Source organism: Passer domesticus, chromosome 2 (genome assembly GCF_036417665.1).
Source record: "Passer domesticus isolate bPasDom1 chromosome 2, bPasDom1.hap1, whole genome shotgun sequence".
Classification (NCBI taxonomy): Eukaryota; Metazoa; Chordata; class Aves; order Passeriformes; family Passeridae; genus Passer; species Passer domesticus.
Window position 1 is genome coordinate 82600138 of NC_087475.1, and position 16144 is coordinate 82616281.

Below are 16144 nucleotides of genomic sequence, written 5' to 3' on the forward strand. Positions count from 1 at the left end.
TGTTTGTTTTGTTACCATGAATATTTCCATTGATAAACGTGTCCATAGCTGTTAACAGGAAAAAGACCTGAAGCATTACTAAGGAAGAAATCTATCAAACAAATTACAACTGCAATATTGCATATTTTTGTAAATTGCAATCTTAGAGGTGAATGAGAAATTTCTCTACATGAAGAGATAAGAGTAAGGGACTCAAAGCTGTTAGGGTGAAAAATACACTACAGAAGCAAAGCAAGTTAGTGCCACAGCCAACCAACAGAAAAACAAATTTTATTTGCTCAGCTTCCACATCTTTTCCATACTCACAGTTCCTTAATAGGGCACATAAATCCAAAAGAGCAAAGTATTTGCATTTTTAATCCCAAATAATTAATGAGCATTTTCCCTCTTACTTCAATCAGAACCCCCATATAGGAAAATATAAGCCAATTGATGCCATATGTCCCTCTGAATTGTTATTCCAGATGTATTGCTTGTATTCCTTGGAGTCACAGAATAAAAGTTCTTGTTTCCTTGAAAAGTAACATATTCCTAAAAACTCAAATTAAGCAATTTTGAGTATAAAGTAGTTTATTAATAGGATTCATTTTTTTTGGTAATATTAATTTCCTTCAACATTTTTTCCCGTAACCTAAGCACAAAATAAAGGAACAATTTACCTATAACATATTGAATTGTCGAGAAGCACAAATGCATTTAGCTTTAGCTTTTAGCTTGAGATTTCTCTGGCCAGAATAGTTAACTAACACGTAGTCATTTGAGAACTAATGTTTAAGTTTTCACTTCCATTACCACAGAATAACTTCACCCATAGTCTGAAGCAGTGGGATTTGACCAGAATGCTTGCTTTTAAAAGCAATGTTTCATTATCTTTTTCTTTAGCCTTGTAACAAAGAAAGAAATAAAAATGCACCGGTTTTGTGGGAATATTTGCTTAACTGAAGGTTAACTGTTCTTTAAGTACTGCAAACAGAAAATCAGAAGCAGGGAAGGGAGTGCAGCAATAGTTTTCCCACACTGCCCTGCCAACAACCTCAACCTTGTTGGGCCATTTTCTCTAAGGGCTAGAAGTAATTAAGTTTCATTGCTAAATCAGTCTTGAGGCTGTCTTGAGCAGAAAAATCACTTATGCTTAATTGCATGCGGTGATGTGGTGAGCAGTCCATTAGGCAGACTGCAGATACCAGTTTACTTTTTGCAGCTCTGCAGGATACTTATAAATGAAAGGTCATTATTTCATCCAAGCAGTCACTTGTATAATACATATTTCCTACAGAAAACAGTGGTACTTCAAAAAAGGTTCACATTAGACTTTTTGCTACATACTTTTACAAAATATTATTTTGAGGGTTGTTGGGTTAAAAGCTTGAGTTCCTGAAACTTAGGAAAAATAAAACTGAATATTCATCCTACCATAAAAACATATGTTTAATAATTATAATTTTATCAATGATGATACAAATATTTTAAAAACAGTATATTTAAAAAACAAAACTGCCCATCATTTTTTAATACAGGAAGATAAATATGTAACATAAATATGTAACATATGTGTAGTCACACACATCTGAACACATGCATATGGCCAGAGGAATATTCTCCATGACCAAGAAACTCTACAGACTCTTTGCTAATCAGAACCACATATTTTTCACCTGATTCCATCAACAAAAAATTAGTTTCCATAAAATTGTAGCTGCCAGGAACAGATTGGTTTCATGGTTCAGAGTGGGAGAACTGTTCCAGCAGCTCATGCACCCTATCATTCCTGCTGCTGACAGACCAGATCTTCACCCAGCACAATCACCTTGCACTGAGGTATCAATCAAGAAACACAATATAACCCTTCCTAAGTCATTAAATATTGCAAAAATATTACAATACATTACAATGAACCAGTGCAGACTGTTACTACAGAACTTCAGCAATGTTAATTTCCATTAACATCCACTATTCCTGATTCTTGAGTACCCACTCCTGAGCAGTGAGCAACAGCATTTGATCGTGCCCATAACAATAACTTCCTTAACATTGAAAAAGGTACCTAAATATCTCAGGCTAGACTGTTCTCCTGCTGGTATTTAGGTACAGGGATGGTCTCACGGGGCAAATGCATAGAAGTTTTTTAAAAGAAGAAAGAACACCTAAGATTTTTAAGTTTGAAATCTATAGTACCAGTCTTACAGTGTCCGAAAAAGCCAGCTGTGCTCACCCAGTAAGGATCACAATCTGTCACGTTATGGAAATGCTCCAGAGTCTCTTCCCCATGCCACCAAATAATGTCACACCAGAAATACTACACCCTAGTTTTGGTACTCGTTCCCAATCCCAGTAGTCAACCTCCCTATCAACAGTATTTTCCCGTATCTTCACATTTTGTAAAGAACAAAAAAACCATTAGCCTTTATAAGCAGGAATTGCTTACCCTAGGAACTGTCATTTGATTCTTCTACAGCTTTACATACAGAAATGTATGTAAATTTTAACTTCTATATAATATTAATCAAGTAAGTATACACCAAATAAAAGTAGAATTATTCTAGTTTCATATCTACAGAAAAATGTTTGAAAATTTATGTCTTTAAACACAGAGTAGCACACAGAACCACAACACGATTGTTTAGGTTGGATGGAATGGAAAAAGCTGTCTCACTGACTATAGGCACTTTCATCTTTTTTTCAGAAACCCAAAAAAATAATTTCAAACTGCATTTTGATTTATGCAATCAGTTAACATACAGGACAATTAAAAGTTACCAAACATGACTATTATTTCTTGGTTTTGTTCAACAACACTTTAGTAAGTCTAACACATGGCCAAGAAGCATAAAATAATTTGAATTGAATGAGAACCCTGTTTTCCAAAGGGAATATTACATTTAATTAGCTGAAAATCTTTGAATGTAAGTAACATACACTCAAATTAAGATACTCATCCTTCAAAGTGACTGTTCAGCCTGGAGAAGCAAAGGTTGCAGGGAGACCTCATACCAACCACCTAGCATCTGAAAGGAGATGGAAAGGAAGCCAAGTGGGGTTTCCTCACCAGGCACTGTAGTGATAGGACAAGGGGGAATGGCTTCAAACTGAACGTACATTTGGATTAGTTGTTCAAAAGAAATTCTCTGCTGTGATGTTGGTGAGGGACTGGCACAGGCTGCCCAGAGAAGCTGTGGATGGCCTATCTCTGGAACTGTTCAAAGTCAGGCTAGATGTAGCTTTCAGCAACCCGGCCAGTGGAAGGTGTCCCATGATGGGGAGGAGATGTAATTAGATGTTCCTCAAGGTCTTTTCCAACCCAAACCATTCTATATTCTGTGATTGTACATACAGCAGTGATTTAGTTGACATGTGTATATTTACACGGCAAAGTGTTAGTGAAAATGGTGCACATTCAGACACTGACAAATTCTTCCAACAACTTGCACAAAAACTAAGGATTAGTTACACATATGCTTTAGTAACACTCAGCATTTAAGAATACTAAAGGAATGTGAACAAATTCGTAGCTTTATCAGGTTAAGTACCTTCTTACAGTTGCCTATTTCTTCAACTCTATGAATGAATCAACATACAACGGTATCGACACCACCAAAGTGAGAAAGAAGCCATGACATACAAGACTAAAAAAACTAGATTGGGAGCTAAATAGCTTTCCTTACATTTAGCTTTGTTGCCATAATTTTTTATTGTCTACTTTTATCATGCACTAGCTGCTTTGCTGATGCATAAGAGTAAGAAATCTGAAATACACAAGCTAAGTACTAAGGAAGGAAAAAAAATGGAGAATTCTTTAAAATAGGTAATTCTCTCCTTACTTTACTCCCTTGCCAATACTTTCTTGGTGAAACACACCTGGCAAATACCTCAGGGCATAGTTTAATTTACTTTTTAGCCTTGTGTTTCACTTCATTAAGGGAAGTTAAGACCACTCTAAGACAAATACATACCATGAGCTTGAACCAAAGACAATTACAATAATAATAATGCCCAGCATGATATGCTGAATGCTTAAAGTATTAAATTCTGTTGTTCCGCTGCATGAAAAATAGACAGACTACATTTTCCATACACTTAAAAGAAAACTACAAAGCATGAGTTACCTAGATATTATTTCACTTCTGTTTTGAAATTCAAGTTCTCCAAGCTTCCAAACTTGTGTGTTACCTTTCTTCAGTGGTACCTCTCCATATTCTGGAATATGTAGCCATCTCTTACTTACAGATATTTCTACCTTAAATTTACTACATCACAACAATTTAAAATTATTTAGAGGAGGTCAGTACCCTATCAAGGCTTGAGATGATTTTTAGTAAGAAACAGACTATCTTTAGGCAAATAGTATAGTACAAGAGCAGAAAAGTTCTTCATATTCAACTATGTTTTTTAAAACAAATTTTCCTTCCTCTTAATGACTAAAAATTAATGAAAAATCCATCCATAGACCACTTAAAATGGATAAACCATTTGTCTAAGGCCGGCTAGACAAATAACACCTTCACACAACTGAACACACGGCAAAAACAGTCCTGGAACACTGTACACTGGAACAGCTCAAAGGCAATCTGCTGGTTTCCCTCCCCAGGGTTCAATGGCATTCTCAACCTTTCTCTCTCTCTCTCTCTCTCTCCAATCAAGCTTTAGTTTTCACTGCATTTAATCAGAAGAATTATTTACTTTTGACTTACTTCCAGATAACATAGATAAGGTATGCCAGTCTTTGGCAATTAAATTACCTTTGAACTGTTACCCATTGTGACCTGCCAGAAGAATTTTCCAGATCCCGGTACTATTTTGAAATACTTCTGACACATATGCCCCAAACCAAAACCTTAAGCCAAAGGACTATAAAACAGTTCTATTCTTGTGGATACATTTTATCCATTGCTGCTTCTTTACAAGAAGTTACAAAAGACAAGCTCTATACTACTTCCAAAACAGATTTCATTAATGAGAAAGCTATAACCATGTATGCCAATAATTTGAGCTGTTAATTGATGGTTCAGAACACTCTTATAGGATATCTTTTTAATTTTATTTTTTTAAAAACATTTCTTTTGAAAAAGCTAAAAATAAAATATTATTTTCTTAGAACAGAGAGAAGGGACTCACTTTTCATGAACAGGCACTTAGACCTGCCTGCAACCAAATATTTTCTTTTAATTTTGCCAATACCTTTCAAATATAAGTAAGTAATTTTATACGAGAAAATACTGAAACCTACCAGCACTTTGGAGCTTACACAACATTCAGAAATACAGTCTGGTTAAATTACATTTACACTGCTTTGCAACATTTTTAAATTTAAAAAACACACATGTTTTCTGTGTGCCAGCAGCCCTTAACCAGGCCAGGAAAAACAAAGAGGGTAAGACTCAAGAGACTAACAATCCTTTATATAGAGAAGAGATTATCCTTTAATGAATACTTAGTTCCACATTACACAACTAAATATGATGACAGGTGTCATAACATCTCTTTTGAATTACCCCACTGGCAAGTAAAATTAAGATGTTCCTCCTCATGAAAAAAGTAATCACAGTTTTTGTTAATAATACAAAAGGTTCATGTCTAGATGACTTTAATTCCACAGGTGACTTTCCAGGAGCCTACACTGCACTCTGCTATGGCACAGAAGACTGGGAAGAAAGAGGGCAAGGAAAACCCGACCTGGCAGTAATGTCACTTGAACTATATACCCTCCTTCCCAAGGTTCTTTCAATATACCTGTGGAACAAAAAGTAGTGCTGCATGAAGGAGCATTTCAGTGCTCCCACTGCTACATATTCACTTGTAAAAATATTAAAGAAACCACATTTTAAAGATCCTTACTGGTCCTCTTGTTCAACGTTTAGCTAAGTGTGGCATCGCAAACACATCACTGGTATTAACTATGAACACAAATCCACAGAAATTACTCTTGACAGATATCTGGGCTAAATTCATAAAAGTTTGCACTTCATATTACTGAATTTACAGAAAACAACCAGAATGGTGACATGTCCTAAAAAAAGCTTTAAACAAAAACAAAGACTTGTCTTCTTCCAAGGAAGTCCACTTTCAAGCACGGGTATATACTGCCATAGCAATGAATGCAGTTACATGTAATACACTGCAAGGCAGTAAGCCATTTTAGGCTAGAAAAACTTACATATTTATGCTAACAGCCACAAAGATCATGGCTGGTATCAGTTGGGGCTCTTTGTGAATCATAGCTCTACCATGAAATCTGTTGGCTATGTCAGCCTGTGCATTTCACACATTTTTTCCATGTATGGGTTCCACCCTCTCAGATTATCCCCCCCCTGCTCCTTCTCTGTATGGATCCATTTCCCTCATCTACAGAGCCTGAGACCATCAATGACTTGTGAGCTCATTGTTCTAACCAAATCTCTCCTTCCTGTTCAGCATCTCCACAGGATATCCATATCCTACATGACACACTGGTTCTGATATATCACTGGCACAACGTGAATAAACTTGGTCACTTCCAGTAAAATTTTGGAAATTTTCTCTCTCTCTCTGTGTATAGTCACCGAACTGATCTCAGCTTGTGTCAAATGTATTCCATCCTGCTGCCATGCACTCAGCAACTCCTCACAGCCCACTGCTGCCAAGCCTTACTCCTCCTTACAGCTCTCCCTTGGGAGCTCAGCACACAGCAGCAGAGGCTTCAGGAATTCAGAACTGGAAAGCACAAAAAGTCACCTCTGAAGCAGAAGCCTCCTTGTATTCCTCTTGTCACTCATTTCAGCTGGCAGACTGTTGCTGCTTTTGTTTCCTCAACCCCATCACTGCTGCCCTATCAGCCAGCACCACAGAGACAGCAGGCCTGTCTGGCAGAGACTGGCACTGAGAGGAACTGATGGCAGCAGATCTGAGCCTCTTGCAAGACCAGAAGCAGAAGAAACAGCTGGAGAGGCTCTCTAGGTGGTGCCAGGTCCGGGCTCCCCAAATGCACAGCTCTCAGCTGTGCCAACCACCGGCTCTCAGCCTTGTGTCATTAATGAAATGCATATAAAGATTGCCAGAGAGAAGCACAGCCATGGGATTTGGTGTGATCACATCTGCTCCCACAATTTTTGAATCATTTAGGCATCAGCTAGAAGTAGCAATAGAAATGAACAGGGCTCTGCCCCATATGCCACCCCCACAATAAAATAACTCACAGGAATCACTAATTAACATAGAAAACAACATACTGAATCCTGAGAATGAATTACACTTCTGGGTTTGATTCCCTCCCACATATGCTACTACACTTAAACCCACCCAGGAGCAAAGAGAACTGCTGAGAAGATTCTTCAGGAACCTCTATGATTAATATTCCACAGTTAAATAATTTTTGGCACTATGCACCGAATTTTGGTAATTAGTTTTGGCAGCATAATTATCTAAACTCTTAACTGTGATTTTATAAACCACATGCAAAAGTAGAAAGATCAAACCTATACATCCTAATTTTTCAATTTCTTCAAGAAAAATAAATGAAAAACATAAAAATTCTACACACATAAAGACCTTATAAGGCCAAATGAATGAGGAAATGTTGAAAGGAGAAATAAAAGAGACTGCCAGTGGACAGTCAATATTGTAACTTATAAATCCACCTGGTAATGACAGCTGGATCATAATGGACAGCTTTTCATGCATCCTGTTTTGCCTGTAGAAGAAATGTTTGCATAATAATCTGTTCAGTGGTAGATACAGAATAATGCCATTTTTTTAAATAATTTAAAACAAACAGGTATGACTTCTGCCTCCTAGCAGTGAACAGTTTTACCCTCTTTCAAATTTTAAATGGTGTTACATTTTTAAGTGCTGATGTGAAAGTTGAACAGCACTTTTGTACATTTGGATTGCTGCCTCCGTATTTTGAAATTTCCATTAAAAAAGTTTCTCTGTTTTGATTCTCACTGCCAAATTCACACTTCTCAAACAGAACACAGTCAACTTTAGTTCATATTCAACTTTTATTCTGGCTTCCTTTCTACTTATGTGTGCAAACATCCAGCAAGTTCTTGGAAGGGCAAAAAAAAAAGTAGTATGACTTGATAACTATATATTTTTTCTGGAAAAATTAGCTTCATTTGAATAATGTAATCTTTCATTTTCAAACTAAGTAAATTATAATTACACAATGGAATTTAATGAAAATATCTCCCTTGAGCGAAAACATTTTCTGCTGCATGAAGTCCAATAAAAATACAAGAGAGAAAAAAGGTATTTTCTGGTTTCTCCCGCTGCCTTCTTACACAAAAAGCCAATTCTGGACCATTATTACCATGTTTTATCTATAAATTATCTAGCTTAGTCTTAACTGCATTTCTACTGAGGTCCCAGGAATACCTCAGAAAAAGTATCATAGGACATCATACACCAACATGAAGTTGACTTTCTCACACTTCCTTTCTTGCTAACCACAGTTACAACTTCTCACCACTTATATTGCTGCTCCTCCTCTGGTTCTTGCTAGCCTTTGAGGTGGTTTAACTGATAAAAAATCAGAAGGTATATGTGAAGAAAAAATTAAATTTTTTTCTACCTTATCAGTGAGCTAAACTGGCTCAACAGAAGATGTATCAGATTCAAAAATTACTAATATCATTCACAACAGACATCATTACATCTGTTGTTGCCCCAGTATTTTGGATTGCAAAACAGTACAATTAGTTACTCTTTAAGAAAACCAACAATTTTCTTTTTCCAGAATTCACACCCCTGACTGGGTAACTACATAAACATTTTGAGCAACTTGGTCATTAAAAAATAGAAAATTAAGTAGCCTTCACTGTGAAAAAAAAAAAAAAACAAAAAAAGAAAAAAAAAGAAAAAAAAAAAAAAAAAAACCACAAAAAACCCACAACAACCACCTAACCAGGGAATTTGGAAAAGATGTACATATTAGGTAACTAACACTTCTGGAAATGGCATTACATTCTTCTGCAGAAAATAGCAGTACACAAAATTCAGAGAGGACCCATATATTCAGAAAAGCTAAAACTACTTTAAAGACAATGGCAGGACATGATATCTCAGGTACATCTTCAGACACTGATGCAGAGTTACATTATTTTGTCACAAAAAAGAGATTAAGGCAACCTCATCAGCAAAAGGAACCTTTACAGTACAGCTGGGACTCCAGAGTCACTGTAGGTCAAGATTCCAGACTAAACACTGTGTCTCTGATAAGAACTTTTCACAAACTTATTAGTAATTTGATCAAAATAATATTACCATGAGAAAACACTGGGTTTTCTGATACTGAAAAACCCCACACACTGTAGCATCCAGCTGTGGCAATGCCCAGATAATTTCTCATTTTCAGCATCATGACTGACTGTAATATTTTATTTTTAAAATTAAATCCAACCTAAGTATAAATGGCACCAACTCATATTGGACATACTTAATCATAACATTCAAAACCATGTTAACCAGATATAAAACTGCACAAAGAAGGGAAAAAAATGTTCACCACAAACAGAAGCATGTATGAGCAACATAATATTCAAATACATTTAGCCTCTCTGGAATAATTGATTCATTAATACATTTATATGTAACATGAAGTTACTATTTCTCAGAAGGAACAAAGGATGAAGTAACCTCTCCATAGCTATCCAGTAATAAATACTGATCTCCTGTGAACTTCTCTAGATTTGACCATCCTTAATAGAGAAAATTGAGTGAAAAACTTGGCAAAGCAGCTGAAAGGCTCTCTTGAGCCACTCCTATCATACGGCTAAGTAATGACTGAAGCAAAGAGAATAGAGTATTCTTTGAAAAATATTTCATTTCTGACTGGGCAGTATTTAAGTTCCTGTTCTCCTTTAAAACAATACAGGAATGTAGGTATGCACATTATATGTAGTCCAGCTCTCTTCACTTACTTGAAGACAGTATGACTTCCAGGAACTTATAAAACACTATATTAATAAAGCATTATATAAAACATAAATAAGAAACAAAAAAATATATATATTTAGCCTTACTTCTCCATGTCTCAAAGGTGTGATAGCTCCTCTTGCTACCGCCATTCGGAACAATGTTTCTGTGGCCTGCATCAATAAACACACAGTCAAATTAGTTAGTTAGTTAATTATTATAAAAAGACAATACAGCTCATGACAATTTGTTTCAACTTTTATACCATTTTTTATATTTTCTGCTACCTTCTAGCACCTATTTTACAATTGAATTGCTCCAGTAATTCCTTTAGAACAACCTGCAAAGTTTAGGCAAGGGGACACATGTTGAGGATTTTGGTGTCAGTCTAAGTAACAGTACATCATTCCTCAGGCAACATCACAGCTGTTCCAGAAGACTCTTTGAGCAGGTCAGAGATGCTCAGCCCCAGATAACTCTCCTCCAGAAGCTGCAAAGAACTTCTTGTTGGAAGTTGTAAGGAATATAGTTGGGTTACTGTGGAAAAAATAGCTATATGGCATTTTATGACTCATGAAACTTAATTTCAAAGTTGCTGTTTAACAATACACACTTAAACTGACAAATGTGTATGAAAAAATAGTATGATGCAGAGCTTTTCCTAAAAGCACCTTAGCCCCTCTTAACTCTCAGTAATGGTGGGATTATAAAACACAACACTGTCATGCGCAAATGGCAGGGAACACAAATTTGGGGAAATCTCCTATCTTTGATTAGTTTGAATACCTTTCTGTGTTAGTTGCCCCATCCTTTCTTTGATCCAGCGAGACAATTGGCACATACCTCTGATACAGATATAAATTTCTGGCTTAATACATACTATAATAGGTTCTGTACCACTTATCTTTCTACAAGTTGGTTGGAAAAAGGCATGAAAAAAATCTGCAAGTTACATAAATTCACGGACAACAGCACACACATGAACAGATTTGTTTTAAAAACTTGTTTCCATAGCAAACAGTGAAGATGGTTTCAATTTCAGCTGTAAAAAAACCATGGGTTTAATATCTGGTTCTAATTAAAAAAATACCCTGACATTTAAGGATCTATGTTAAGCAGAAGTTAGCAGGCTGTTTGGGAAAAAACAACAACAACAACCAGATTTAGAAAGTTTACAAATAAAAGCAGTTTGCAGTAGCTGATCATCTTTGCAAACAGTGATTTGAAAAAAAAAAGCATCTCAGTGTTTCCATGATTGCATGACTTGCTGGGTTCCCACTACCACTACCTTAAGAAAGCTGCACCTCAATAAATGTGGTATCAAAGACATTTCTTGAGCTAATTCCTCAGTCCTCCTAGAGACACATTGAGGCTTATTCTTTCCTATGTAATTTTCTAAAATAACTTAATAAAAGATATTTAGATTACCTTATGTTCTCCCAACACCCCTGTAAATGAATGTGTGCACCCCAGAACATTGGGCTGCAGTATGTATTACTTCATTTACACCCTCAAGGATGCAGGGCAGTGCTCCAATGTGATTCTCCTTCTCAAACCTTTCTTCCCTGAGAGATTAAGTGAACCTCACACAACCTTTTGTATTTCACAAAATTGGCTTCTTTCACCAAGGTTTTTAGGGATGTTGCAACCAAATTGAGCATTCTGTCAATACAGCTAAGCTGCTTTTGATTCTTTTGAAAACCATTGGTGTGTGTGACTTTCTTTTCACATCTACTAGTAAAAGACCTCTCTTAGTACACTTGTACTCACCTTGTTAATGCCAGATGTCAAAACCATTCAGAGACAAGGAAAAATCATAGCAATAGCAAATGCAACATCACAGATGCCTTCCAGTAGGCTACCCTTCACTAAGAAGATTAGCCCTACAAACACAGCTTCCCACACAAACTGCATGGTGGGGATGAGGCCACCCATAGCCTTTCACCGGCAATGACAAGGCTGGAGAAAGAGCTATTGGGGATTTCAGCATGCAAAATCCAAGAGGAACCTTAAAGAAGTTTATCTTTCAAAACAGAAATCAACCCAAGCCTACTGTTGGTGTAACCTTTAATGTGAAGGAGGTGGACAGTGGCAGTAAATAGTTCAGGTCTGCATTCTTTTGACAAAGCAAACTAGGTGTGAACATGTGGAGATTCAGTAAGGCAATGTCTTACAAGGTAGAAGAGCATGATGTAACCATTCGGAATTTTTTAACATCTTCACAGGGCTATAACATCACACAGACTAATGATAAAAATAAGCAGCTAGCAAAAATTTGCCAGTCTTAAAACACAAATTTATCTCTAACACTTCTGTTTTTTTAAAGCTTCCACACTGTCTTCAATTTCCATCTTTTTCCCTTCTGTCCTGCAAATGAAGAAACAATCATACTGGACCATGTCCAAGGAAGTGTAGCAGCCCTGGAAAAGGGTCTGAAACACAAGTCTTATGAGGAGCAGCTGAAGGAGCTGGGGATGTTTAGTCTGGGGAAAAGAAGGCTCAGACGGGACCTTATCCCACTCTGCAAGGGTGAAAGGAGGTTATAACCAGGTGAGGGTCAGACTCTTCTCCCAGGTAACAAGTGACAGGTCAAGAAATTATCTCAAATTGTACTAGGGGAGAGGTTTAGATTGGCTATTAGGAAAAGTTTCTTCCTGGAAAGGGTTTTAAAGCACTTGAACACAGGCTGCCATGGGAAGTGTTTGAGTCACCATCCCTGGAAGGTGCTTAAAACCATTTGGGGACATGGTTTAGAGGTAGACTTGGCAGTGCTGGGTTAATGGATGGATGGATGGACTCTACGACATTAAAGGCCTTTCTCAGCCTTAACCACTCTATGTTTCTCTCTGATCCTGCTCAAGTTTTCCCTTGAAAAAGCTTCTCTGGGCCCATTTTCAGCATCTCAAAGATTGGAGGTCTCACAACCTCTCTGATCAACATGTTTCAGCATTTCAAAACAACATTTTAAGTGACAAGCCCACAAAAAAAATGCAATTTACAGATGACCTGTAAATTCCTTCTGCTCCCCAAAGAAACACAGCCCAATTCCTCAAATTCTCTCTAAGTGGTGGAAAAGGTTTGTGCCAGCCAAGTGGAAGGCTATCCTGCAGTTTCTAGCTGTGACAAGCCAAGACACAAGGAAATCAAAAAACACAGAACATCCTGCTGGCATTCAAGCTGCACATGTTGGATATGAAAGAATAAGCATAAGGGTGGAGAAAGTCAAAATATACATGGATTGTATATTTTTTTTGAACGTTAGAGACAAACTTCATCATACTTAATGCTCCATAAAGGACAGAGGAAAAAAAAGCTGCATGAGGAACCACAACGGCAATATAAAAGCAACAATATTCTTGCACACCTCATATATTTTCTAAAATTCTATTTATGATAATATCTTGCTGAGAGTAAAAGGATCCCTACAGGACATCAAATCTACTTTGACTAAAAATCCAGTTTATTGAACACATCTTGCCTGACATATCTTTGGTATGTAATTTCAAACCTACCAATGTTACCAGTATAATAATAGTCAATATTTATGCAGCAAAATATTTGCATATAACTTGTTTCAATATGACTAAATCTACTAATGACATTTGAGTTCAAAGGATTTACTTTTAAATAATGTGTTAAAAGATACAAAGTATATTGAATGGCAAGTTTATTTCATTGTAGTAAATCTGCTAAAAAATATGCAGAGTATAGCTGTCACAAGTCAAACTAGCATAACTGTCCATTTAAGAAATAATAATACTATTCTCAAAGAAACTGCTGACTAGGAATTTAGCTAATTTTTAACTGTTTTCACTAAATATTACTATATACTCAGATATTTTAGAAAGCTGTAAAAACTTGAGATTTATTTGCATTCAATTCACTGTGAATAAGCCTTCTACTCAGCCATGGGAGTCAGAAGTTCCTAAGAAAGCAAACTGTCAACACATGTTTTTAGTGATCTCAGTGTGAAATAAATGTGTTGCCAAGATGATTGTTACTGAATCCTAAAATTGTTGCTCGTTACAAAGAACGTGTAGTGTGTTACATTACACTTGAGGTGAAATGGCAGCCTGAGTACGCTATCACTCTGTAACGCTGTGCAAGCTCTAATGTCATCTCCAGACAAAGATGACCAACTGTTCCCACTCCAATAAAGCAGTTGCTTCTGATCAAATTCTTTGCGAGTTAAAAAAAAAAGAGAAACCACTGATTGTATGAAACAGAACTAAAGTGGAAGATAAATGTGCATTATTGATGGAAATGGTAGGAAAAAACAGAAACACTGCATTAGACTCCAGATGTCTTGAATTTTCTAGGTATGCACAAAAATAAAGTGGTCTCACATAATGCTTCAGCAGAATAGTTACTGTTTTACCAAAGCTAAAACTGCAAATGCAAGCAGTGCAGAGATTGATCACACAAGTTAATGAATTTAGAAATGTATGCTTTTTAATCATCTGACAAATTTTGGCATCTACTTCTATATGTTCATTAAAAACCCAAAACAAACAGAAAAAAACCTAATTGAATTCCAATGAAATTTATGCAGATTGCTTATAAGAATAAAAAAGGATGGAATACCACAAAAGACATTTTTTCTCTCCTATTAGGTTTGCTGATCTTGGATACAATAGCTAGCTGACAGCTCTGGCCTGTAAAATTTGTGCTGCTTCGTGAAAAGCAAATTAAATGAAAAAATGGTTTTGACAGTCTATCTTAAATCATTAATAACAATCTTTTGACTTGATTATATATGAACTATTGTTATAGTCTTTATTAGCTAACCATCACACAACTTTTGAAAACAAGGAGTGCTAGATAAAACAGATCTGGTGAGATTCAGAAGCAATAATGACTAGGAAAACACAGAAGAAGTTTTTGAATTTTTTTTCCTCAATTCTGTCCACAAAAACTCAAATGTAAAGCAACTGTCTGCATTTAAACCTTACTCAAGATGACAGATTTAACTGAGGAACTCAACTATTGTTGCAACTTTTAATGAAATTACCACAATACCAAAATAGAATGCGTTGCCATTCTATATACTTTAGAAATTTAAAATATATAATAAATATGTCAAAATACAATACTGAAGCTGAACTGAAGCTTTCAAAAAGTCAGATACTAAATTCCTACTCTCTGAAAAACCATAAAAAGTTCCATTAATTCCATTGTAAAGATGTAAATTCCATATATCTCCATCTTTTAATTTGTTGAATTACTCCAAATTTCTATGCCTTCATTACTGAACTACTGGAACCTTATTTGTACAATGCGTAGATCAGCCTATATTTGACATCTGCAAGACACAAGCTCTTTCCGGTCACCCATTAATAGATCAAATAATATCCTACCTTTACTTTCAATAAATGTAACTTAATTGTGAACTCTCTAAAGGCTAAACAATTTAAACCCCATGATAAAGAATATTTTACAGAGTTTATGAAAGTCTTGTATCCATTTTCCAAAAGTCTCTAATTGTTTTCCCAAATTAAGCTTTCAGAATGTGCTGCACCAAACCCTCACCTTTGCTTCCCATAATACTTGATCTCTCTCTCCTCTGGTTACTTACCCAACATTTATACAAACAAAGCACACATCTGGCCATGTATCTTATAAGTACTATATGGAAAGTACTGTATTTATTTTCTTAAATAATAAGCATGTGTTGATTCCCTAACTTGAGTTTGGAGACATGCAAAACACATCACTAATATAGCATAAGTAAATCAGTATTAAAACTAACAAGACTAACAGCATAGTAACTTTTTTGAGTTGTCTTGCTCATTCCTGAGAGCATTTTCGACTTTGTCATGTAAACACGCGTTCAAATTTGTACACAGTTCAGTGTAACTTTTATTCCATTTACAAATTCCGTTTGCTCATTGACCTGAATGTGCACTTTCAGGGTTAATAAACCACCTTATGAATTAATTTATCTCTACCCTCTACCTAACTAAACTATCCTGATCTTCCTCCCTGCTGCAGTCTGCTCAGGAACCTCAGCCTCTCCTTAGACAGCTTTGTAATTTACAATTGCAGAACACACGCTCAACAAACCAGGCATGGAAATAATCACATGATATATGTTACTAAGAGGATGAAATAAAAAAACATTTGTATGTATTTATCTTAATCTGAAGCTAGTAGTCTGCAGTTGTGGTATTTGTAATATTTGCCAAGATTATGATAATTGCTTTTTTTCTCCTGACTTCTCCTTTACCTGTTTCTCTCCCTTTCCTTCCTCCCAGCC

General features: G+C 36.0%; 1 protein-coding gene across 2 annotated transcripts in view; it reads right to left on the reverse strand.

Annotated features, from left to right (window-relative positions):
* Positions 1–16144, reverse strand: part of TMEM135 (transmembrane protein 135) — a 158244-nt gene that overhangs the window by 80124 nt on the left and 61976 nt on the right. Inside the window, exon 5 of one of the 2 annotated variants that reach the window (XM_064409588.1) lies at positions 9996–10061. The exons of the other annotated variant lie outside the window; for it this stretch is intronic. Within the exon in view, the coding sequence (XP_064265658.1) occupies positions 9996–10061 (66 nt within the window). The remainder of the gene's footprint in view (positions 1–9995; positions 10062–16144) is intronic. 2 annotated transcript variants of the gene reach the window in all.